The 25,044-nt window shown below is 45.3% G+C and overlaps 1 protein-coding gene and 1 pseudogene across 1 annotated transcript in view; both read right to left on the reverse strand.

Moving 5' to 3' along the window:
- Adamts17 (ADAM metallopeptidase with thrombospondin type 1 motif 17) overlaps positions 1 to 25,044 on the reverse strand; it is a 306,153-nt gene that overhangs the window by 234,318 nt on the left and 46,791 nt on the right. Inside the window, exons 4-6 of the mRNA XM_021167985.3 lie at positions 22,622 to 22,791; positions 2,183 to 2,266; positions 1,355 to 1,512 (exon numbers count right to left, since the gene is read on the reverse strand). Of these exons, the coding sequence (XP_021023644.1) occupies positions 1,355 to 1,512; positions 2,183 to 2,266; positions 22,622 to 22,791 (412 nt within the window). The remainder of the gene's footprint in view (positions 1 to 1,354; positions 1,513 to 2,182; positions 2,267 to 22,621; positions 22,792 to 25,044) is intronic.
- LOC115031682 (U2 spliceosomal RNA) lies at positions 11,830 to 11,940 on the reverse strand (annotated as a pseudogene).

Genomic DNA, 25,044 nt, shown 5'->3' on the forward strand with positions numbered 1-25,044 from the left:
GCTGGGCTAGTCCATGAATGGCAGCCATTGAACTGTCCTGTCTTTGACAAACCAGTACTGGAATTATAAGCTTCTTTTCCTCTTTTCTCTCTGTCTCTGTCTCTGCCTCTGCCTCTGCCTCTGCCTCTGCCTCTGCCTCTGCCTCTGCCTCTGCCTCTGCCTCTGCCTCTGCCTCTGCCTCTGCCTCTGCCTCTGCCTCTGCCTCTGCCTCTGCCTCTGCCTCTGTCTGTCTCTCTCTCTCTGTTTGTGTGTATGTGCACATGTGCACCCACATGTGTATGCACATATATGTGTTTATACATGTCTGCGTGTGTGTGCTAGAACTGTGTCCCAAGAACAGATATGGTTAAGTGCCTATGGATGTGACTTTACTTGGAAAGAGGGTCTAGGCATAATCCAGTTGAGAAATAGTCACAATGGTTGAGGTAGGTCCTAATCCAAAGATGATGTCCTCTTAGGAGCTCAATCCAGACACAGAAAGAGATATGGGGAGATGGTCCTGTGATGGCGGAAGAGACACTCAAGTGATGTGTCCACAAGCTGGGGGCTACCGACAGTGGCAATAGCCACCAGAAGGGAGAAAACAGAGAATGACCCTCCACTTGAGGATTTGGGGAGAGTGGGGCCTTACCAACACCCCAATTTTGAATGTAAAGGGTTACTTTTCATTATTTAGGGTCATCTGCTTTGGTCAGTGGTTATGGTGGCACTAGGAAATTACAGCAGCATGTTTTCTTGTGGCTTCAGAGGCTGCCCTGGGTTTCTGCTATGTACTTCTTGGCCCTTTGGTCTAGAAGGATGATGGTGGCTAGAAAGGAACCTTAACCTCTGCTTCAGAGTTCTTCACATGATGTCCATGTGCATCTAAAAGATGGAGTTTTCTAGGGGGTTCTGGTGGTTCTGTGGACAGTGTGTCCTGCAAGGCTGTGCAGGTCATCCTGGGTGGAGTTCTCCCACAGGGAACTCCAGCATACATTTCCCTCCCTAACCTGTTTCCCCAGTCAGTCTGCAGCAGCTGCAAACCCTCTCAGTACCTCTCTTACTAGCATGCTATTAGTAAGAAGGAGGGAGAGGAAGGGAGAGTACATGGATTTCTACAACGTTCTAAGTCTTTGGTTGTTTAGAATTTCTGATGGTTAACACTGTGGGTTAGGCACTGCTTATAGGCAATAGTTTTGTTTGTTTGTTTGTTTGTTTGTTTGTTTTGGCTCAGCACTCATAGGCTGGACCTACAACAATCCCATTTGACCAATGAGGAACCTGAAACCCAAGCAAGTAGACAAAGGCTTGTTCTAAGTTGACAATCCAAGTCTGGATTGCTAACATGGTCTTTTTCCTCTCGTGCTAGGCTTACCTGGTCACAAATACAGCAGCATCCACAGGAGGCGTATCATCCTTGCCTCCTGGCACCTGGTTATTGCCAAGGTAACGTGCTCCTCCATACTCTTCATTCTGCCAGTGACAGAAGCTCTCCAGGGACCGCTCACCATGGTGCCCAATGGATAACTTGGCCTAAAAGAAATTGAAGGAGGTAGTCAAAGACAGTGTCCTTCAGGAAGCCAAAGTTGCCCCCAGTCTATATTATGAATGGTTGATACTCTTAAAGACAGAATTCTACATATGTCTTAAGTTAGCCTAGAACCAAAGGATGTTCAGGAGGCCCCAAGGACGACCATTTGGGACTTTATCCACAAGTTCAAATAGTGACTATCATTAAAGCAAACCAAAATACTTCTCAGAAACAGAACAGTCTATAAAACCAGTGCACTCTCTTAATGTCTACCGATTGCTTCACATTGCAGGTAGTCCTGGCTTAAAGGGAGACACTCAATTGAAACACCCAACCCAAGGCTCTGCTGGGTCCCAGTAAGGAAGGTGGTCCAGGAGAAGCCTCACTTCTGAGACCTCACCCAGCTTTCCGCATACGTGAGAGTTATATGTCAGACCTTCCAGGAGCAGGAGAAGATGTGTGTGACCCCATGGCTCAGTGGTCCCTGAGATTTAAGCAGCCTGCATACTCCCATGGTTCGAAACCCTGTGGCTCCTCCTCTTCTCTCACAAGGGTGTCATTGTCAAAGCCAGGAGGGTGAGCAAGCTTGTTTTCCTAAAGCCCTCCCTAGCCGACACAGCCAAACCCAGTTAAGTTCTCAGCATGCTCTGAAAGGCACCCACAACGACTTACAGGGCGTTGTCTCAGAAGGACCAGCTTGGTGACTTGAATGTTAATTTTAATCCCAAGGCTCCTATGCTGAAACATGTTGTATACCTAGTAAGAGAGAAAAATAGAGATACAAATATAACTTTTCAAGTAGAGCAGTGTTCTGGATGGTGGCGTGGAATAGAGAAAAGTTACTAGATAAAGACTAAAGAAATCTGCATAAACCATGAACATTCGATTAGGTATTAGTCAATATTGGTCTCCTGATAATTAACAACCATATTCTGTAAATGTAAAATGCTAAAAATATAAACAATTGTGCATGTGAACACTATCCTACTGTCCAACTTTTCTATACTTTTAAAACTTGTCTAAAAAAAAACCACAGTATTGATTAAAAAAAAATCTAAATGCACTTTTTATTCCTTTTCTAGTATGAGAAAAACTACAAATAATAATTAACATGTAATTCAAATTTCAGTGTCAATAAAGTGTGATTTTTAGCAAAAAAAAAAAGTATATATATATATACACAAATGAGAACATTTCCCAGATGCTCTTAACATTTTCTGAGACCTAAAAGCCTCAGTAAAGGGGAATCTAGGGCCAGAGTGAGCTTAGCGGGTTAAGAAGCTAACAGCACAGACCTATGACTAAAGTTCAGTCTCTAGAACTTGTATTCAATGACCACTACTAACACTTCCCAGCCCCACCCCCCGAAAAAAGCCCAGATGCAATAGCACACATCTATAATCCCTGTATTTCTATGAAGAGATGGGAGGCAGAGACAAGAGATCCACTTGGAAGCACTTGGGCCAGAGAGCCTAGAGGATTCCGTGAAGCAGAGAAAACAAGTCAGACCTCCCTGCTTCAGCAGGTGGAAGGCAAGAAGCAACTCTTGAAAGACATCCTCTGACCTCCACAGATGACTGTGACACAGGCATGCCTGTGCTCATACATACATGATATATACATACATACACACAATTAATTAAAAGAGAATTCATATTCCCCCTACTGTATATGATAGAAAATTCTGGAGTCACACACATATGCACATTACATACAAAAGGAAGAGGGAACCCAGTTGTTCCGTTTTGAACAGGTCTAGCACAGGCACTAGGGAGATGGCTGAGCAGCGATGGCCACTTATTGCTTTTCCAGATGATCTACACCCAATTCTCAGCATCACTGTTGGACAGCTCACAACTGCATATAACTCTAGTTCCATGGAATCTGATACATTCTTCTGGTTTCTATAAGCACACATACATCACACATACATACATAAATATACACGCACACAGAGAGAGAGAGAGAGAGAGAGAGAGAGAGAGAGAGAGAGAGAGAGAGATACACACACACCATAAAATGAATATGTTTTTTAAAACATATAGCTCAAAGAAACAAAGAAATGGATGTTAGGTAATACAAGCAGAAAAGTCAAAACTCTCACCCCAGGCTTTCATGCAGAAGGACTAAAGGCAAGGGGGTAGGGGTGCAGAAACTTGCAATGTGTCAGCCTGTTTCATCTTAACCTTCTGTTAGCACTCAGAAAGGATGGCATCTGTATTACCCCCTACAAGAAATAGGCTCTTGTAAGGTGAAGGCTCAGAGCCAATTAGCAACACCCTGATTTATCTAAGCTAGGTTCATCTAGTCAAAATATCCATCTCTCCCTGTGTTCCCCAAAGTCCTGATACTAACCAAAGGCTGCCATGGCAGCACATCATAGTGACAGAAAGACACGTGCTCTTCTCAAGTTTTCCCTTTATGGCCATTTGGTATCCCCCAAATAAACATGCATAAAGACTTGGCCCCAGGATGGTGTAGTAGGGATGGCTGAGAAGGGCTCAGTGAGAGGCCTTTAGGTGCTGGAGCAAGGCTGTGGGTCTCCAAGCTCTCTCTCTCTCTCTCTCTCTCTCTCTCTCTCTCTCTCTCTCTCTCTCTCTCTCTTTCTCTCTCTCTCTCTCTCTCCATTTACCCATGATTGTCATCTTTTACCTTTGCAAGCCTCCAAAGTAGTGAGTCTGCTAGAACTGGACCTGAGCCCCCCAAGCTGTGGGCATGAAAGAACTTTTCTCTGTAAGGTTCTTATCTTAGGTATTTATTTCATCATGGTCACAGAACACCAACTTAGGTACAAATATGCCTCTTGTCAGCAGAAGGTACTATTCAGGACCTCAACATCAAGACATCCCAGAAGGTCTTCCAAGAGGAGGAATGAAAGGAAAGATCACATGGCAGAGGAACTGGGGTTTTCAAGAAACAAGAAGGCCCATTGATGTGAGGCTCCCAGGTCAGCACAGCTCACCTGAGGTCCTCTCTTCTTTGATGGCAAAAGCAGAGCTTTGAGAGGTTTGATGGGGAGGTAATAGGGTACTCATAGTTACCGATATGGAGAAAGCAGGGATGAGTACTTTCTCAATCTGACTCTTGGTTTTAGCTCACAGACATCACCTGGAAGGGGATTTCATATCAAGGGCACTAAAACATCCCACACACCCTGCCTCTCTCCTACCCTCCAGACTCTCCAGAAGCAGCAGGAAGCTATGGCCCGGGCAGCGGGAAGCCCAGGGTCAATCCAGGCCAAGTGCAGCTGGCCATCCAAAGGATACTGAGCCTGCAAACTCGGCAAGCATAGACTGTCGGCAACTCTGTGACACGGAATTAGCTGTGCTACAGCTTGGACCTTGCACACTGCTATTATGGTTAAATAAAAAAATCTATCTTTGTGCAACTTAATATTTTTTTCCCACAAGAAAAGCACTCAATTGCTATGTTCTCAGTGTCCCCAATTCTGAAGTCAGCTCTTCATTATCTATTCCTGACCCTGGGGCAAGAAAGGAACACACAGCTTTTTCCTTGTTTGGATATTTCAAGAACCTCCCAAATGGCTCTAATTCATTTTTTTCCCCTGAAACACCCAGTATGAGGACTGGACTTGAACTGGTATATATCAGTTCTAAACATGGAAATTCCAAACAAAGCAAGCAAGCTTGGTGTTAAAGAAGAAGCGATTCAAGTTGTACAGGGCTTGGTCACAGGGGGCTGCTTTAGCAATGCATTTGGAGTGCATGTGAGCTCAATGAGACAGCTGAGATGTAGCACACAGGAGGCCCTGGCTTCCATCCCAGCACCCAAACATAAAAATTAAATGCACAATAACTATAATACTATATTAGCCAAACCCCAAAGACATTCAAGAATACCATGCAGGCTGACAAGGTAGCTCCAGGGATAACAACGCTCGTTACTAAGACCGATGACATGAGTTCAAACCCTGAAACCCACATAATGAAAGGTAGAATAGAAGCCTGCAAGTTGTCCTCTGATTTCTATATATGCACTGTTGTGTGGACATAAGTGTGTCATGCATGCAATAAAATATAAATAAACAAATGAATGATACATATACATATATATATGAATAGAACACCTATTTATTATATATACAACATATATACATGTATGTATATATGTATATATGTGTGTATATATATACATATATATAAAATGAGAAGTCAAACATGGTGGGTACGCTAGCTAGTCTCATGTGAACTTGACACAAGCTATAATAATTATCTGAGAAAACTGCTCCCAGTTTACCAATAATTATCAATTGCTCCAGAGTCATCAATTGAGAAAAATGCCTTCAGAAAATCCAGGTGTAAGGCATTTTCTTAATTAGTGATTAACAGGGGAGGGCCCAATCCATTGTGGGTGGTGCCATCCCTGGGCTGGTGGTCTTGGCTTCTATAAGAAAGCAGGCTGAGCAAGCCAGGAAGCAGCCCGCTCCACGGCCTGCCTCAGCTCCTGCCTTCAGGTTCCTGCCCCATTTGAGTTCTTGTCCTTACTTCTTCAATGCTGAACAATGTGGAAGTGTAACCCAAATAAACCCTTTCTTCTCCAGCCTGCTTTTGGTGGTGGTGTTACATCATAGCCATGGTAACCCTAAGACAGTGGGGTTCACCCCTGTAATCCTGGTACTTGGGAGACTAAAGGTGGAGGAATTAGAAGTTGGAGGTGACCCTGACATTCACAGCCAAGTTCCAGGCCAGACGAGGCCATACCATGTGAGCATGCCTTACGTCTTTTAACTACTTAAGTAAGATAGTAGTGAGGCAAGCAATTTCTGGGTGGTGTTCTGGTCTGCTGCATGAACAGAGGACACAGAACCCACAGGCAATGGTGTGCACACAGGGCAGGTCCTTGAGATAGAATCATCCATTGTCAGGCTGAGAATAGCCTAGTGGTGTGCGTATTCCATGGCCCAAGGTGTGTTTGCCTCCCTTGGAATGACTTCACAAAGAATGACGTGAGACAAAGGAAGGAAACAGCCTCACACCCCAGGGGCTGTGGAGAAGGAAAAAATGGAGAAAATGCTAGAAACGGGAAACAGGTGCACAGGGTCAGCTCTAGGAGATGAGGCCATCTGGATGCTGGTTAGACGACAGGTGGATACATTTAGGGTCACTAAACTTACACATGGCTGCGACAGTAAATTCTATGGTGTGTCTGTAGTCACATTTAAAAGGATAATTCATTTATGAAAGCCTCATGTCTTGAGTATCTGTGGTGGTCTGAATGAGAAAATGTCTTCTATGGACTCTGGCACTTGAAGTTGGTCTCCAGTTTGTGGCCTTGTTTGAGTAGCCCTAGCAAGGGATGGCCTGGCTAGAGGAAGTATGTCACTGGGAGTGGGCTGGGAGGTTTCAAAAGCCACACACCATTTCAAGTTCAATCTCTCTGCTTCATGCTTGTCATTTTGAGATGTGAGCCCTCAGCTCTCAGGTTCCAACTCCAGCCTCCACACCTGCCTGCTGCCATATTTCCCTGCCAATGTGCTAATTATGCTCTTATGCCTCAGAAACCCTAAGCCTCAAATAAGCCTCTCCTTCTGTAAGTTGCCTTGGTCATGCTGTTTTAGCACAAGAGAAAGGTAACTATTACAACATCATGACTATAAGCGGGAGACATCATCCCCTTATAATGCAGGTACTTATCCCAGGGAACACTTAGCCAAGCCTAACCACCACAGCTGAGCACTCTGTCGACTGCTGTTTGCAGACGGCCCACCCACAGAACTGCATGGGGTGGGGCAGGACATAAGGCAGGGCAGAATGGTCACGGGAGCTCCCTCCAGGCCAGGAAAGACTGATGAACGTCTGATAACAGCAGCAAACCAAGGTGCAAGCCCCAGACAAGCCAACAAGATGCTCTGCCTCTCTTTCCCATGGAAATACCTGCTCAGGGGAAGTCTAGAAGGCAGCGCCTGGTGTTTAGGGGGACACCTGGCCAGGCCTGCAGCAGTACAGCCAATTGTCTGGAAAGTCTGTCCCTAGTGTCCAACTCTGGCTGTGTTCCAGTCAGAGCTCAGAACCCTGGCCGCCTTTGTCACATTCCCTCAGCAGCCTGAGCCAAGCAGGTATACTTGCTGCCAACAGCATACTGTGGCTCTCCCAGCTGGGTGACTTGGGGACACAGAGATGCTTGGGATCGCAGACAGGGATTGGAGAAGGGATGAGAGGTTGGGACAGATGGGGAGGTGCCTGGTTATCACACTAGGTAGGGTTTTCGCAAAGCTGTCATTGGGATGAGCCAGAGCCTGTCCAGAGTCCCATCCTGCCCCATTCGGACCTCACCCCAAAAAGGCAAGGGCTAAATTTACTAAATCCACAGGACCTCTAAGGGAGGTCCCAGGCATGAATTGGAAATGCATACACTGGAGTCCCCAGACGCCCTGAAACAGAGATTGGCTATGTGTGTTGAAGGAGCCTCCCAGGGCTTCTAGCATGCGCTCACGTGTAAGAACCAATGAGCATTCTAACGGTGGGCTGCCTTCAGGGGGAGGGGTACCACAAAGAGACTCGTTGTCTGTCTCATATGGTAATAAAGCAAAATTGATGTCATTTTTCCTCCAAACAGCTTGCCTGGATGGTCTCGGGTTTTTAATACCACTCCATGGTTGTTAAGGAAGCGAAGAACAACCAACAGCTCTGACGGGTGGCCCTGCTTTCCAACTTGGCTGACCATCCGCAGGGTTTCTGGTGCCACACCACCTGTTTCTGTCTGCAACTGGTGCCTTAAAACATTCCTGCTCTGGTGTCACCCGAGAACCCCCACCCAGGGAGAACCAAATCACCTACACCCAGAAGGCTCTGCAATGGGTGTGGAAAGGTCACAGCAGCCCACAGAACACCCCGTGCAGTGAGGTCTTTTGGGGACATCTGTCCTGGAAGCAGCTTGTGTACAGATCCAGGGACCAAAATCCAGAAGTAGGACTCCATTCTTTGCCCCTCAGCAAAGACACGGAAAAGCAGCTCTTGTGTATTACAGCACCCGGAGGCTTGAGTATGGTAGGTGGACACACTACCACTGAGCCACATTCCAGCTACAGAAGTATTTTTATTTTTTTAAAACAGTCTCTGTCTATATAGTCCAGGTTTGTATCATTCCTCAGCCCCCTACCCAGATGCTCAGTGTGTGCCACGATGCCTGCATCAGAAGTAGTTCTACAACACCAATCAGACCATACCGCTCTTCTTCTTAGACCTGTTGGTAGCTACAGCCCACACAACCACAGGCAGAGAGAGAGAGAGAGAGAGAGAGAGAGAGAGAGAGAGAGAGAGAGAGAGAGAGAGAGAGACTTTCCTCATGTCCAGGGTCATCAGCCAGCAGGGTTAGCCCCACCATCGCTTTACTGACTCCTACCAACCTCCCCTCTGGCTGGCATTGCTTATTAGCTCAGTGCCACCCTTTAGAAGAGAAGACAGCCCCTCATCATGGAGGCGCTTCAGTCACTTGCTCTCATATGGTTCAGGATATGGCAGCTCCCACTCTGTAGGATTCCCTTTCACTGAATTGTGTTGGATGGTATCTATGGCTAGGATAATACATGCCGATTATTCCTGTTGTTACACACAAGTGGGTAGCAAGGTACCTTGCTTGTGGTGCCTTAAGTGGATAGAAAGATACTAGTAACCAAGCCAAATGGAACCAATACATCTTTTATCTTGACAGTAAAATTCTTAGAGCATACAGCCTATAACTTGTACCATGTTTGTGTGCACAGTTTTGCCTCCAGAACTTGACCACCCTGTCAAGGGTTAAATCAAATGCTCCTCCCACTGAACACTTAGCTCCCCACTTCCCCAGTCCCTCTATTCTGTCTCCATAGGTCTGATGGCTCTAGAGCTTGGGCCTAAATGGGATCATCTGCTACTTGTCCTTGGTGACCAGCTTATTTCACTAAGCACTGTGTCCTTTAGGATCAGCCTTTGTACAGACCATACCCGAACGTCTTTCTTTTTAAGGCGGAATACAACATTCCATGTTGCCTATCTGCTATACTTGGCTTATCTGTCCATCAAGCAGTGGACACACTCCTGTGCTTCTAGCTTTTAGCTCCTGGGGAATGATGCTACCATGAACCCCTTCAGGACCCTGCTCAGATTTGTTCCTGTGTGCACAGATATGGATTCTGTCTCCCCAGCAGCCTCTAGAGAGGGCCTGGGCTCATGAATACCTCACAAGGTTCTGAAAGAGAGGACACAGACAGTAGACTGTGTTCCTGGGACACAGGCACGGCAGCAGAATGAGCAGAGCATCCGGCAGTGTGGATCAGCCTCAGTCCTGACGTGGCCTCTCCTACCTTAATCTTCTCCACCACAAGCCTTCCAAATCCTGAGCTGGCGGTCCCATACTCCCTTCAACCACGGACATCTCCTGTACCTCCCTCCTCTCTTGCTTGCCTCACAAGCCCAACTCATGTGCGGTGGCTTAACACCCACACCCACAACAGACACAGGAGCCAAGGTTCCTGCTCCAGGTTTCATAAAACGCCTTCTTTCCCACCTGGAAAGCAAGCCCACCTTGCCTGAGGCCAGTTTTCCTAGGTGCCTCTTCTCGCCATCATCCACGCCTGTGCCTGCTGTACCAGGGTGCAGGTGGGAGGCTGTTCCTGGCAGCCGGTTCCTCCTTTTAACCTTGTAAGGCTTGGCTTCATCTTCTGCCACCCCTCTTATAAAACAACAGGTGTGCTAAGGGGACTTGGGAGACTTTCCATTGCACATGGCTGCCTGGGGACCCTGGGAGGTAGGTAAATGTATAATCACATGAATGTGGGAATACTTCCTACCGAGTTGTGCATAAGACATAAATTCCTGTGCTAGGATACACAAAAGCCCTTTCAGAGCAAATTAATCAAGGAATTAAAAAAATATATAGTCAGACTTCTCCACCCCCCCCCCGACCCCCGCCAGCTCTTTTGCTCCAGTTTCTCCAGACTTAGCAGAGTACTTACAGGAAACCCCTCCTTCACCCTACCTCTATTTCCTGGGCTCTGCCTCAGTGTGGACCCAGGGTTCCTCTAGCTCTTTCCTGCTTCCCCTCTCAGCCTTGCCTCCTAAGCCACCTTTAGTTTATTTGTACACCCACCAACCTACAGAAATGCTCTCTAATGGGAACCCCCACGACCATCACATGTGCCTAGAACCCAGAGTGACAAGAGAAGCCAAAGGATAGACCAACCACTCCAAGAAGACAAGAACAGATACCTACACCATGAAACACTTCAAACATCCTAAGTCCAGATGTCTGGATCCTAGCACAGAAACATGGCCACTCAAGGCAATATGTCTCCTCCAAGACCCCATTGCACTGGGCCCTCAGAAAACCACTATAGCTGAAGCACAAGACGAAGACTTCAAAATAGCAACTATGAATATGTCTAAAGACCTTAGGGAAAACATGAAAAAATGTTTTTTAAGGACCATAAAACACAGTGTAGTGAAATAATAAAAAAATGCTTCAAGACATGAAAGTAAAACTTAACAAAGAAAATAGAATCAGCAAAGAAAACCCAAACTGAAATAGAACTGGGAAGTGAAAACTCAGGACATCCAACAAAAACCTCACAGGAAAGCCTCACCAACAGATTAAGACACAGAAAAGAGAATTTCAGGTCTTGAAGACATAGTAGAAAAATATATACTCAGTCAAAGCAAATTAATCAAGGAATTGAAAAGTATGGTCGGAAGCCCCCTTCCCTACCTCTTTTGTGCCAGCTTCTCCAGACTCACTTAGCCCTGCAGTAGTCTGCCTGCAGGAGCCCCTCCTCCCACCCACCTCCATTTCCTGGGCCCTGTCTCAGTGTGGACCCAGGGTGCCCCTATATATTTCCCGCTTCCCCTCTCAGTCTTTTTAGAACTTAAAAAGGGGGGGGGAATCCCAGGAATAAAACATCTTGGAATTCTGGGATACCCGACAAGACTAAACCTATAAATAGAGGTATAGAGACGGGAGGAGGATCCAGGCCAAAGGTACAGAAAATTAAAGCAAGATCAAACAATCAGCTTAAATATACCTATAATCCCCAGTGAAATAGCATCAGTAATTAAAAGTCCCCAACCAGAAAAAGGGCCAGACGGATTCAATGCAGATTTGTACCAGACCTTCAAAGAAGAATTAACGCCAATACTTCCCAAATTATTCTACAAATAAAAACTAGAGGATTATATTTTCTCATTATTTTTACAAAGCTACCTGATACCAAAGACAAAAGAAAGAAAGAAAATTATAGGCCAATCCCTTCTGAAAATAGATGCAAAAATTCTCAATACTTGTAAACCAAATCCAAGAACATCAAAAAGATCACCTGCCATAATCAAGTTGGTTTCATCCCAGAGATGCAGAGATGATTCAACATATATAAATCAATAAATGTAATCCACTACATAAACAAACTACACTTGATCTTAGCCAAAAGGCCAAGAAGCAATAACATAAACAAACTAAAACATAAAATCACATAACCATTTCATTAGACTTAGAAAAGGCCTTTGACAAAATCTAGTATCCTTTCATAATAAAAGCCCAGAGAGTCTAGGGATGTAAGGGAAATATCTCAACATAATAAAGGCAGTTTACAGCAAGCCCACAGCCAACAGCATGGTGTTGGCATAAAAACAGATATGTTGACCAATGCAATTGAATTAAAGATCCAGACATAATTCCACACGTCGTCAGACACCTGATTTTAACAAAGGAGCAAAAACAAACAAAAAGCACTGGAGAAAAGGTAGCACCTTTAAGAAATAGTGCTGGTCAAACTGAATGGCTGAATGCAGAGGGATGAAGAGGGATGCAGAGGGATGCAGAGGGATGCAGAGGGAGGCAGAGGGATGCAGAGGGAGGCAGAGGGATGCAGAGGGAAGCAGAGGGAGGCAGAGGGATGCAGAGGGAAGCAGAGGGAGGCAGAGGGAGGCAGAGGGAAGCAGAGGGAGGCAGAGGGTTCTGAAAAGATGAAACATACATGACTGAGAAACATTTAAAGAAATGCTCAAGTCCTTCATCACCAGGGGAATGCAAGTTAAAACTACTTTGAGATTTTATCTTATATCAGTCAGAATGGCAAGATCAATAAAACAAATGACAGCACATGCTGGGGAGGACATAGAGAAAGAGGAACACTCATCCACTGCTGGTGGGAGTGCGAACTGGTACGACCTCTATAGAAATCCGTGTAGAGGCTCCTCAAGAAGCTGAGAATGGATCAACCTTAAGATGCAGCCGTACCACTCTTGAGAATGGACCTAAGGACTGTACATCCTGCCACAGAGACACTTGCTTATCCATGCTCATTGCTGCTCTATTTATAACAGCCAGAAACGGGAAAACAGCCTAGATGTCTATCAACTGATGAATGGATGTTGAAGATGTATTACTGTGGTACATTTACACAATACACTATTACTCAGCTATTAAGAAAAATGAAATTATGGACTTGCATGTAAATGGATAGAGCTAGAAATAAAAGCATCCCGGGTTAGGCAACCTAGATCCCCAAAGACAAATGTTGTACGCTTTCCCTTATATGTGGGATGCTAGCTGTGAGGTTTTTAAAATATATTCTGGAAAGACAACCAATTCTAATAATACTTTTAAAAACTAGATGGAGACCTACTATATAGAAGGTTCCTGAAGTATATACATATATGAAAGGAATCTATTTAGAGTCAACAAATAATAGGGGAGACAATGCCCCAACTAGACATTATACCACCAAGTGATACCTTCATCCCCTGGAATAGATTACACCTTGTTGAGTTGTTGCCCAAAGAGGCCCCATGGAAACCCTCTAATATCACAGCTATTGCCAAGGCTACTGGTTGCTCTCTACAACCTGATGATAAGGCCCTATTGCTGAATAAAACACTCAGTTATGCCACTGAACACTGAGAAGGAAGCTGGAACTTAACTGCTGACCAGGGTTCATGGTACTGGAAGGAACTCTGCACACAAACTAGAAGAGAAAATTAATTATCAGTATCACCCAGGTATAAACCCTATGACCTACAACATGGACCTACCTCAAAGATATACCAGTGCAATAGTGGCACAAATGTTATAAGAGCAACCAGTCACTCTTTGATTGGATTTAAAGCCCATTCCATGAGATAGAATGCATGCCTGACACTACCAAAGGGGTAAAGAAACTGACACTACATAGGTCACAGGCCTTGGGGAAACATAATATTATTACTCTATTAAAGGAACATTGCAATAAAATGACTTCCAGTGACACAGTGTTAGACCCATAGATCAGGGCATCCCTCAACACACATCAAAGAATCTTCTCAACAGTAGATGGGAAATAATGCAGAGATCCATAACTGGACAGTGGCCAGAGAATGAGAATCATTGAACACTCAGCTCTAAATAGTATGTCTTCATCAACTCCTTCCTATCAATGCTCAGAGATCTATGTGGAACAGGAGGTAGAATGGATGACTCCAAGGAAATTGTCTTCAAGATACAGGACTAATGCACATATGAACTCACAGAGACTATGGCAGTATTTATAAGACCTTTATACAGGTTCAAGACAGACAGGATTCCACCCCTAACTAGGAAGAGAACTGCAATTGATACCCAATTTTAAAGGGACAATCGCTGTTCTCCAGTGGAGTCTCACTGGTTATATAAACCACATTCCAGGTCAGGTCCAGAATAGTTGGCCAATATGAAATGTACTCATTGGTATTTTTATGAACATTGTGTTTTATTTTGTTTTTTTTTGGGGGGGGGGCTTTTTAAAAAAATCTTTTTGGTCTTACCTATTTGTTTTGATTTTCATTCATTTTTTGTGTTTTCTGTTTTGCTTTTCTCTTTCTTTTTTTTTTTTTTTTTTTTTTTTTGGTTTTTCAAGACAGGGTTTCTCTGTATAACCCTGGCTGCCCTGGAGCTCACTTTGTAGACCAGGCTGGCCTCGAACTCAGAAATCCACCTGCCTCTGCCTCCCAAGTGCTGGGATTAAAAGCATGTGCCACCGCCACCACCCAGCTTGCTTTTGTTTCTTGTTTGTTTGTTCATTTTAAGAGAGAGAGAGAGAGAAAGAACATAAAGTTGGGTGGGTGAAGAGGTGAGGAAGATCTGGGAGGAAGTCAGGAAAGAGGGCAAGCATGACCAAAATAAACTGTATGGAAATAATTTTAACTAAAAATTTAAAACTATGAAAACTGAGGACAAAGAGTAGATCCAGCTTTGTCCTCATTTCAGTCTTTCTCCAAGCTCACTTTGGTCGAGAAGGCAACAAATTTTCAGGATAAAAACTAAGTATGGGCAGTATTTTTTTAAAGATTTATTTATTATGTATACAACACTCTGCACACATGTATGTCTGCAGGCCAGAAGAGAGCACCAGACCTCATTATAGATGGTTATGAGCTGCTGGGAATTGACCGCAAGACCTCTGAGCCATCTCCCCACCCCTAGTATTTGTTAATACAACGTCTTTGCTAATAAGTCATTGGCAAAGGATGTTGCTCGGAGGCACCAGTCACCCCGTCCTGTATTCACAGACTCATTTATCCTGGACCATCTGCGTGAACACAGGCAGCAAATAATAGCATATGTATATGCACAATCTTATTCTGAAGAGTTTGCTACAGATACTGGGAGAACAAGTGATAAGCAGGATGAACATTTTAAAGTGTACCATTCGGTGGTGGTAAATACATTCACACATCCCCCCCACCAGCCAGCACTAGTCCTTTCTTCTAAAACTGAAAATCTGTCCCCACCAAATACTGACATCTATCGCTTTCCAGCAATGAGTTGTTGCTTGTGTATATATTTGTACACTAGGCATGCCTGGTGCCCACAGGGAACAAAAGAGGGCATCAAGTCTTCTGGAACTGAAGTTATAGACGGTTAAGAGCTGTTATGTGAGTGGTGGAAAGTGAATCTGGGTCCTCTGCAAGACCAGACAATGCTGTTAACTGCACACGTCCCAGTGTTTCCTCCTGGTGGAAGGCTAATATCTCAGTATGCACATATGCCACATTTCTCTGTCTGCCCAGGTATCAACGCATACTTGGGTGGCTTCCACCTTTGGGCTACTGTTAATTATAAGGCAGATGTCCAAGTATCTATCCATGTCTCTGATTTCTCAAAAGCAGAATTGCAAGGACAGAAGTAGGGCTTGGGTTTGGCTTTGAGGAACAGTCCTACCTACCACAGCAGCTGTACCATCTTGCATCCCTACCAGATCTCTTTTCTGTCACAAACACTTGTGCTCAGTTTTGCTTTGTGTATGTGTTAGGATTACAATAGATATCCCACTGGGTGAGGAAGTATTCACTGTGGGTCAGACTTCCATTTTCCTATTGATGGATGACTGATGTTAAGTATCTTTCCACGAATTAGCTATCTGTACGTCTTTTTTAAAAAATGTCTATTCAAATCCTTTCCCAACTTTTTTCTTCTGTTGGTGGTGTTGGTGATAAGTTTTAGAAGTCTATATTCTGAATATTGACTAATGTGAAATTTGCAAATATTTTCTCCCATTCTGTGCGTTGCCTTTTTGCCATGTCAATGAGGTCTTTTGACACATAGGGATGTTGGACTGTGCTGAAATCCAGTGTGTCTACTTTCCCTTTTGTTGTTGGCTGTATCGTTGATATATCCAAGAAATTGCTGCCAAGATGGATATCATGGCCTCCCCTTCTCCCCCTTTCTCCTGTGTCTAATTGTTTCAGCTCTTAAATTAGGACTTTAGCACATTTTAAATATGGGGCTCCAATTTCATGCAGGTGTCCAGTTTAGCTAGTACCAGTTGTTGAAAAGACTTCCAGTTCTCCCTTATCTGTGTCAACTATTTGACAAAATATATTAATGTCAACTTCTGGGTCCTAGATGACTCCATCAGGCATCAGGTGACAGCACAGAGGAGTGCTCTGGTTTTTGTAACCAGAAGATCTGAGCTCAGGAAGCAGGAGTCCTCCAATTTTATCCTTCTCTTTCATTTCCTAGTCCATATGGATATTAGGATGCAGTCCTCTAAAATCCACAGGCATTGGTAGATTCACAGAAACCACCTGTATCTGTTGATCGTTTTAGGTAACACGAATGCCGAAACAAGATCTTAAGCCCATCGACATGACTTCCTATCCATCTCTTTGTTGACTTCTACCACCAGTGGGTCACAGCTCTAACTGTGTAGCCTTGCACATCCTGATTAAGTAAGTGCTCAGTGTTGTGTTATTCTGATACTCCTGAAAATAGGATTGTCCTATAAATTGCCTTTCAGAGTGTTTACTGTTGTGCACACAAATGAAACCAGTCTGTATATGCTGGGATTTACACTGCTACTTTGCTGTTTATTGGTAACCGTTCATGTATGGACGGACATACACATGCATGTGTGCATGCACAATGTATGTACCTTTCAGGGTCTTCTCTAATTAACATCATGTCGTGTGTGACAGAGACTACTCAGCCTCTTTCTTTCCTACTTGAATGACTATTTTATTTTATTATTTTATTTTTTGTATGCTCCACTTCTCTTGCTAAAACTTCTAAAACTGTGTCGAACAAAAGTGGCAAGTGTGGCAGCTCTGTCTTATTCTGTAGGGAAAGGCGTTCCACCATCTACCACCAAGTACCATGACAGCCATGGAATCTTCTTTTATGGCTTTCATGACAATGAGACAGTTTGATTGTGTTCTTTTTACATATTTTGTTGCAAAAGGCTATTGGACTTTGCCAAATTCTTTTTCTACATCGATGCAATAATTATTCGTGTTTCTCCCTTTGCTTTGGTAATTTGGTTGTGCATGCTCATTGATTTCCATACAAAATATTTACACATAAATATTTATTATTGCTATTTTTTGCTACCTTTGGATTCTATTGACATCTAATGGCCTTCTTCGTCACAGACGACCCTCTCTCCTCCCAGTCTGCTTTCCCTGTTAACATAGCCCCCTTCTGGCTCTCTTTCTCTTCATGATCTGCATGGAATATCTTTTGAAACCTGCTTAATTTCAACCCATTCTTACCTTTGGATCTAAAGTGAGTCTTTTGGTGACATATTTGGATTTTGGGTTGTTTTGTTTTGTTTTAATCCATTCTACAAATCTCTGTCGTTAATAGTATGCTTAATCCATATACATTTAAGGTAATGACTGAACCTCTAGAAGTTACTTTTTTTGTTTTTTGCTTTCATAACCCTTACAAATTTTGTCCCCCCCTTTTCTGTATGTATTATGTTCATTTTTTCCTATAGTGAAACTTTATAAATCCCTTTTCATTTCCTTTTGTTTCTACCCCATAGCTATTTTCTTTAGCTATTTCCCTATACAAATTATATGTCCTTAAAATATAAATTTTAAGTCTGTTCCACCTTTACACGGTTTTGATAGCACAAGAAAACTGGAAAGTAAAAGATTTCATTAAAAGCACACAAGCACAGGGTTGCCATGTGGACTGGCCATCATGGTGGAGCTCTTTGTCCTGGCTGGCGAGGAGGGTCCATCCCTCTGAGGAACATCTGCAATACAGAAAAGCCCCTTCTCTAAGAAGCAGAGGGGAGCTGGGCGTGGTGGCACACGCCTTTAATCCCAGCACTCGGGAGGCAGAGGCAGGCGGATTTCTGAGTTTGAGGCCAGCCTGGTCTACAGAGTGAGTTCCAGGACAGCCAGGGCTACACAGAGAAACCCTGTCTTGAAAAACCAAAAGAAAGAAAGAAAGAAAGAAAGAAAGAAAGAAAGAAAGAAAGAAAGAGAGAAAGAGAGAGAGAAAGAAAGAGAAAAGAAGAAGAAGAAGAAGAAGAAGAAGAAGAAGAAGAAGAAGAAGAAGAAGAAGAAGAAGAAGAAGAAGAAGCAGCAGCAGCAGCAGCAGAGGGGACAGAACACAAGCGAGGGAGGAGCTGGGATCTCCTGAGGAAGGGGTGACCCCTGCACCAGAGGCCAGGGTTGACAGGAAGAAGGAGCTACAGGAGGAGCTGATGGCCTGTTGTAAGGCTCAGAGGAAGCCACAGTGGACTTGGTACCGCTTACTGACAAGCTCTTGACTTTAATGAGAGACCTTTCCAGGTCACTTGGCAGCAAGGACTGAGGTGGGACTCAGATGGAGGTGAGCAGGCTAGCAAGGGAGCTAGCTGCTTCACTGTTAAGGCTGGAAAGAATGGAGGTCAGCCCAGAGCAGAGAGCAAGAAAAGGGGGGGAACCAGAAATGCCTGAGCAAGCTGATTCAAGGACCATCAGCTGGGAGCTAGCGCCTTCCATTCCCTCAACTGTGTATTCAGCGGCCTCCAAGACTCCATTCCAAATCTTCCCTGTGAAATGATGAAACCTGCCAGGCCTGAAGCGTCCAGGGCATGAAAACACCTTGTTACCATCAGGGCTGGGAAGTTCAGCTTAAGTACTCAACATTCTTCTCCCACAGGAATCCTCAGGCCACTGGCTAGTGCTGCACAAACACATCCTAACCCTGAAAGATGCTGGGAGAATATGAACAAACACTAGACAGTAATTTCTCCCAGCTTAGAAAACTAGACTGTCTCCTTTGCCACGGATGGGGCTTGTCTGTGTTCTGCCTTGGGAGTCTTGGGTGTGACATAGTAAGATGCAGGGTCTCTGCTCACAGAGACCCAAGCAGGAGGGCAAGAAGGGGACAGCTGCCAGGCACCAGAGCCACTATTTTTCCACAGTTTCTGTATGAATGACTAGGCCCATCAGCCCAAGTAGGTTTCTTTCTAACCCCAGGAAACCTGAGGTGCCAGCTGCTTCAGTCCTGCCACTCCCAAGAACACAATCGAGAGATAGACAGGGAGAGCCTGTCCCTGCTTGTTATTCTTAGAGAAACTATGTAATGATGGGGCCCAAGCCCAGCCACAATCCCTTCTCTTCCTCTGGGCTTCACCAGCTCAGACCCTCTATTCTACCACGGCCATGAGCAGCAAAGAAATCTGGGGATTTCAGAAACCAGGAGATTTAGAGGATTGAAGAAGCAGAGTGGCAGCAGCGGGGGATGATCTTCTTTAAAACAAGACGGAGTCTGGGTGTGAACTGGTGTCCGAGTACTCCGATGAGCACAGCAGGAAAGGGTGGAGATGCGTGGAACCACCGCACGGGGGTGTGAGGACTCTCGGTTGCTTCTGGCTTCCAATAGCTCAGAAGTCACACACAGAGACAGCCTGTGGTCACAAGTATCATAGGGTATATATTGCTTCCACAAGGCAATTTCCCTTAGTGGGTTGTAGACTTTCTGGGAAGACCTCAAAATTAAAACTGAAAGTGCTTGGCCACAATGGCGAAACTGGGAGCCATGGACATCCTAGTGTAAGCTGCTGTTGAAGTGATCACAAGGACTGGGACCTCTCTGGGCCCTGTCTTACAGTCTCTATGCTCCATGGGGATGGCAGGTGGGGTGTTTTTCTGTTTTTGTTTTTGTTTTTGTTTTGCGAGACAGGGTTTCTCTGTGTAGCCTTGGCTGTCCTGGAACTCACTTTGTAGACCAGGCTGGCCTCGAACTCAGAAATCCGCCTGCCTCTGCCTCCCGAGTGCTGGGATTAAAGGCGTGCGCCACCACACCCGGCTTTTTTTTGTTTTTGTTTTTGTTTTTGGTGTTTTTCTGTAGGATCCCATTCTTTCCCAGTTGTGATTAAAGAGCTTCCTATGCCTAAGTCGGTTTATAAAAGCAAATATCCAGCCATGCCTTGTGACTATGTGTCTCATGAGGGTGTGTATGGGTACAACCAGCAATTCTCCATGCTGAGAAGAGCAGTGCCCTGAGCACAGCACATGTGAGGGGTAGGGTAAAGGCCAGAAAGGTAAGGCTTCTCACAAAAGACAAAAGCAGCCTAGGAAAGGGAGTCTGACCCAGCAGGGCACAAGAAACTCATCCTCTTTACCCCCAGGATCACCATGGTGGGACAGTGGGTCATCCATTTCTCTGTGGCCAGTAAGGGCAAAGCGTCTGGGCTTAATGTCACAGCCCTGTACAAGTATCCCATGAGATACTTGGCTCCAATGCCCTTGAACTCCCTTCAGATGCCAGGAAATGAGCTGTGGGTTCTGGCCCCCAAAGTGAAGGCTCAACCCAGATGAGCTTTGTGCAGGCCTGCTAGCCTTCCAGAGCCCTAGTTACAATATGGTCAGAGCAAACACTCTATCAGGGAGGATCATCAGGTCCTGCTAGCCTCTGTGTCCTAGGGAGGACACATGCACCCTCCCAAGCCACTTCTAGAGCCCAGAGCGTCCTTCTCCACGATACCTAAATATGAACAATGAGCCACCTGGATAATTTAACACTCATGAGGACTACAATTCCTGGACATCCTCCAACATTCAAGTTGGGAGCCATCAAACTAGCCTTCTTGTCAGAGCTCGCTTTCTTCTCAGTATCCGGGCTCCATCCCCTCAGGCAAAAAAGAACAGATGCATTCTAAGACAGACAAGGATCTGTACAAGCCCCAGACCAGAGACTGTACCAGACCCCAAGACTTCATAGATTCTGGGGAGGGAGGGAGGCCATCTCCCATCCTGAGCTCTAAATGCCTTAAAGTAGTCTACTCTCTGGAGTTCAATACATCATGTGGCCCCAAAGAACAGTCCTTGTCTCTGTCTGCTCTATTGTATCCTAAACCTTTAGCCTACCATCTGGCATTGTTAACCAGCTTCCTGATCCCATTACCCCTTTCTTTAGGGTCATCCTCCTCCTAGGTTGTTCCTCCTATCCTCTAGGGTTACTGTACCCCAAAACTGTTCTACTCACAGGAGATGCAGCACCTGGGCAGTGCTGCCCACTCTTAAGGCTTTGGGTACCAGCTTGAGGTTAAGAAGCCTCAAGTTCCTCCTTCTACCCAATCCTTCTAGCCTAACCTCTCACCTTAAGCTGGGCTTGGCCACTGAGAAACTCCTCCTAGGGTCCAAATGCTCTCTTTGTTCCTGCTTTTCTCAGTCAGTGGCTCCACCGCATCACACACACACATAAGACCAGGTAAGCTGGGATTTCTCTCCTCAAACTCACTGGTTCCTGCCAGTCTTCCCCCTTCTGGCCTCTGTGTTCCCCCACCCACTCCCCCTGCACATAGGTTCAGACCCTCTTCCCACAGGCAACGCATCAATCCACCCAGCATGCAGCTGTTCTGGCTCCTTCTCCAAACACTGAGACGAACACAGGCAACATCTCCTACACTTGGGTGGCCCCAGTCTCCTGGGTAGAGCCTCTACCCTTTGGGACCTCTTGCTCACCTCCTCTAGCCTCCGCTGTCCACATCCCTATACTCCCCCAAGGCTCCTGCTGTCCCTGCTGCAGCTGTAGGTATCACCTCCCCCTGAAGGGAGTTAGTGTACCTCCAAGCCTTGCACCTGTGGGACCCACAGCATGACCTTTCCATTATCCTCGCCCCGTCAGCACTTCCTCCCTCCCTAATCAAGGTTTGCTCTTTCATGAAGCCTCATGCTGAAGGATGACCCCTAGCCACCCTCCACCTGCACTTCAGGGGCCCCTGCAGATGTCTCCATGGTAGGATGGATGCTCTGCCTGCTGAGGCTACAGCCTCCCAAGGGAAAGACCAGACTGTGTGATGCATTTGTAGCCTTAGCACTGAGCACAATGTTAAAGGTTTTTGAAGGCCTTCAAAAGCATTTCCTGGGAAAGCAGGTGGCTGGGTGGAATGTGGATGCCTTTGAAGAAAGACACTTTGGTGTCTAAGATTTGATGAAGTTGCCTCTCCCTTACCCACCCATTGTACATATGTTTCCCTCTATCCTCACTCAACAGTGTTACTACACCTTCTTGCCGCATACGGTAAACTGTTTTCCAACTAAGGTTTGATTCTGATTTCTCCAAGCAGACTCATTATTATGAGAGCAGGGGCTAACTCTCCCTTCAACGTGACTGTCATTTGGAAAAGGTCTTTCATGTACCAAGGATCTTGGAAAGTGTGGTCATGAGCAGTCCCATCATTGAGTAAATCCATGCATGAGAACATCACAGCAGCAGGTAGAGTCCGGAGTCAATCTTTCTCCTGTTCATTGCGTCTGCTCTCAGGACCACAGGCTGTGATCCCAAGCCAGTGACCTCCTTGCCACAGGAGATACGGGTGCCACACCTACCTCCCTCTTGGAGACATCTGAGCCCACCAACAGCAGGACCCTCCTGTGGACTCACCATGTTCATGACAGTGAGGATGAATCTCTGTGCAGCCTCTGCCCCGTGGTACTGCACCATGTCGGCATCAGCCACCACCAGGGTCTCCACCGTGTGTTCGTTGGTGAGCCGGATGGCATTCCTCCGTTCCCTCCAGTCCCGAGACAGATGGTCCTTCCTGGGCTTCTTTTCTAGAGAATGATAGAGACATTTGTGCAGTTCTTGGCTTACTGATTTACGAAACCACACCATGAGAGGTCCCAAGAATATGGTCAGCCTCAAGAGCCTATGGATGAACCCAAAGCTACAGATCTTCATGGTTATATAGGGTAGACGGAGTCCCCAGCCACTGGTGGTACCACATGGGAGCCAGAGAGTGAACTTGTGGAGCAATCATCAAAGGAAAATTCTCCCTTGTTCATCCTCACAGCCAAGGAGGCACCTGATGCACAGCATCAGAAAATAGAAACCCATTCATAATAGGAGCACAGTGAACCACGTACAGCAGGCAGGGAAAAGCCTACACCAGTAATGAGGGATACTGGGGTACTTTTCAGGGTGGTGATACAGACCTACATGAAAGGCTCCCAACTTCCCTAATGATACCTGGAACCAAGGAAGCAGGCTTGGTTGAGACCAGGTTCATTCCCTTGTGAGAGAAGCAACCGCACTGAGAGTCAAGAAGAAGGGGACATAAACCTCAACAGGCATAGAAACAATAGAAATAGACACAAAAGAAGAAAAGCATAGTAAGAAAAGGTCTCAGTGCACATGCAGGCTGTTAGCTTGATCTTTCCTCAAAACGAGGAAGGGTAAGTAGTGACCATGTGGGATTCCTCTGCGTACTTGTTAGGTAAACTGTTCCTCTATAAGATCTTATATCTATTATATACAAATATCTATTATTTTCAGTTACAGAATCCACTTCTGAAAGTTGAAGGCTGCTGAGTGAGGGCCGACAAGATTTCTGTATGGAGAACTGTCTCTGACCCACACAACAGATGAATATGTGGATATGAATGGGATGCACCCTTGGAATCCAAATGTGAAAAGCAATTTGGTATTTCCATGTTAGCAGTGACTTACATGGAAAGGGCTCTGCTACATCTTTCATGGAGTAAAACACCACCTGTGTGCTGAGTCTTTAGAACGGTGACAGATCATTCTAGATGCAAAAGTCGATAGCATGAACACGCTGGATCTCTAGGTGAGGGTTGGGAAACAGTAACACTACTCAACGTGTCCTACAATCTTCAGAACCTGAGAAGATTCTCATCAAAATCCCCAGGTGTAGAGAAAGCTGGCCAATGATAACAAGAATTCAAACCTGAAAAGTCTGTCTAGGGAGACTCCATAATATAGAGAGACATGGCCATAAATCTGTATACACAGTTAGGTCCCAATTTTGCAAGAACACCATATGAACAAGCACTTTCAGGGAAACAAGTAAATGAGCAATGAAAACATAAAATGTTAATGGTGGGTGATATGTGATATTCATTTTCCTTTCTGCCTCAGCACTTTCCAAATCTATACCATGAACAAGTAGTGATTTACTTATTCAAATACTTGAAGAAATCAGACTCTGTAAAATATACAGAAGCCGCTTTTAAACTCTAAATGATAAAACAGAAGGCACCAGGGAGCAAAATATGTCACCAGACTCATCAAAAAAAAAAAAAAAGTAAAATTAAGACAAGGATGTCTCCTCACGCCCACAGACTTTTCTGACCCTACAGGGGAACCAGATCAGGGCAAACGGGCAGGTCTCAGATGACACTGCCTTTGCACACAAACAGAATGAATGAGGTCCCGTGGACACCCACATCAACCAACCTAGAGAGTCAGAACAAGAATGGTGCCGACTTTCTGTTCTCCCAACACTTGCCAAGCCCAGGTGGCTTGGATATGACCGACTTGCTGATGTAGAATTTGTAGTCACTCTGTTTTGTTTTAAAGCAACAGAGTTGAGGGACACCAGTTCCCAAGGAAGAGCTTCAATGGAACCTGCATGCCAACCTTCCCCCAGATGAATGAAGAGCCACAGCTCATGGGTGGCCTCAACCTTTCCTAATGTTTGCTTAGAATTCATCTCCAGATATCATCCACTAGTGTTCTCACCTGCAGACGTTCACACTGGCTGTTCACACTTGGTTTTACACCTTGTCATGGCACAGACAGTGCTGCATTTTCAGTGGGCCCATTCAAATACCACGTAAGAGTCTGAACATAGGCAGGCAGTGGTGATGCATGCCTTTGATCCCAGGTGAGACTAGTCTGGTCTACAGAGTGAGTTCCAGGACAGCCAGGGCTACACTGAAACTCTGTCTCAGGAAAGGAGGAGAAGGAAGAGGAAAAGGAAGAGGAAGAAGAAAAGGGGAGGAGGTGGTGGTGGAAGAGGAGGAGAAGGAGGGGAGAAGGAAGAGGAGAAGAAAGAGGATGAG

The sequence above is a fragment of the Mus caroli genome, unplaced genomic scaffold (assembly GCF_978045245.1).
Source record: "Mus caroli unplaced genomic scaffold, Mus_caroli_1 scaffold_8, whole genome shotgun sequence".
NCBI lineage: Eukaryota > Metazoa > Chordata > Mammalia > Rodentia > Muridae > Mus > Mus caroli.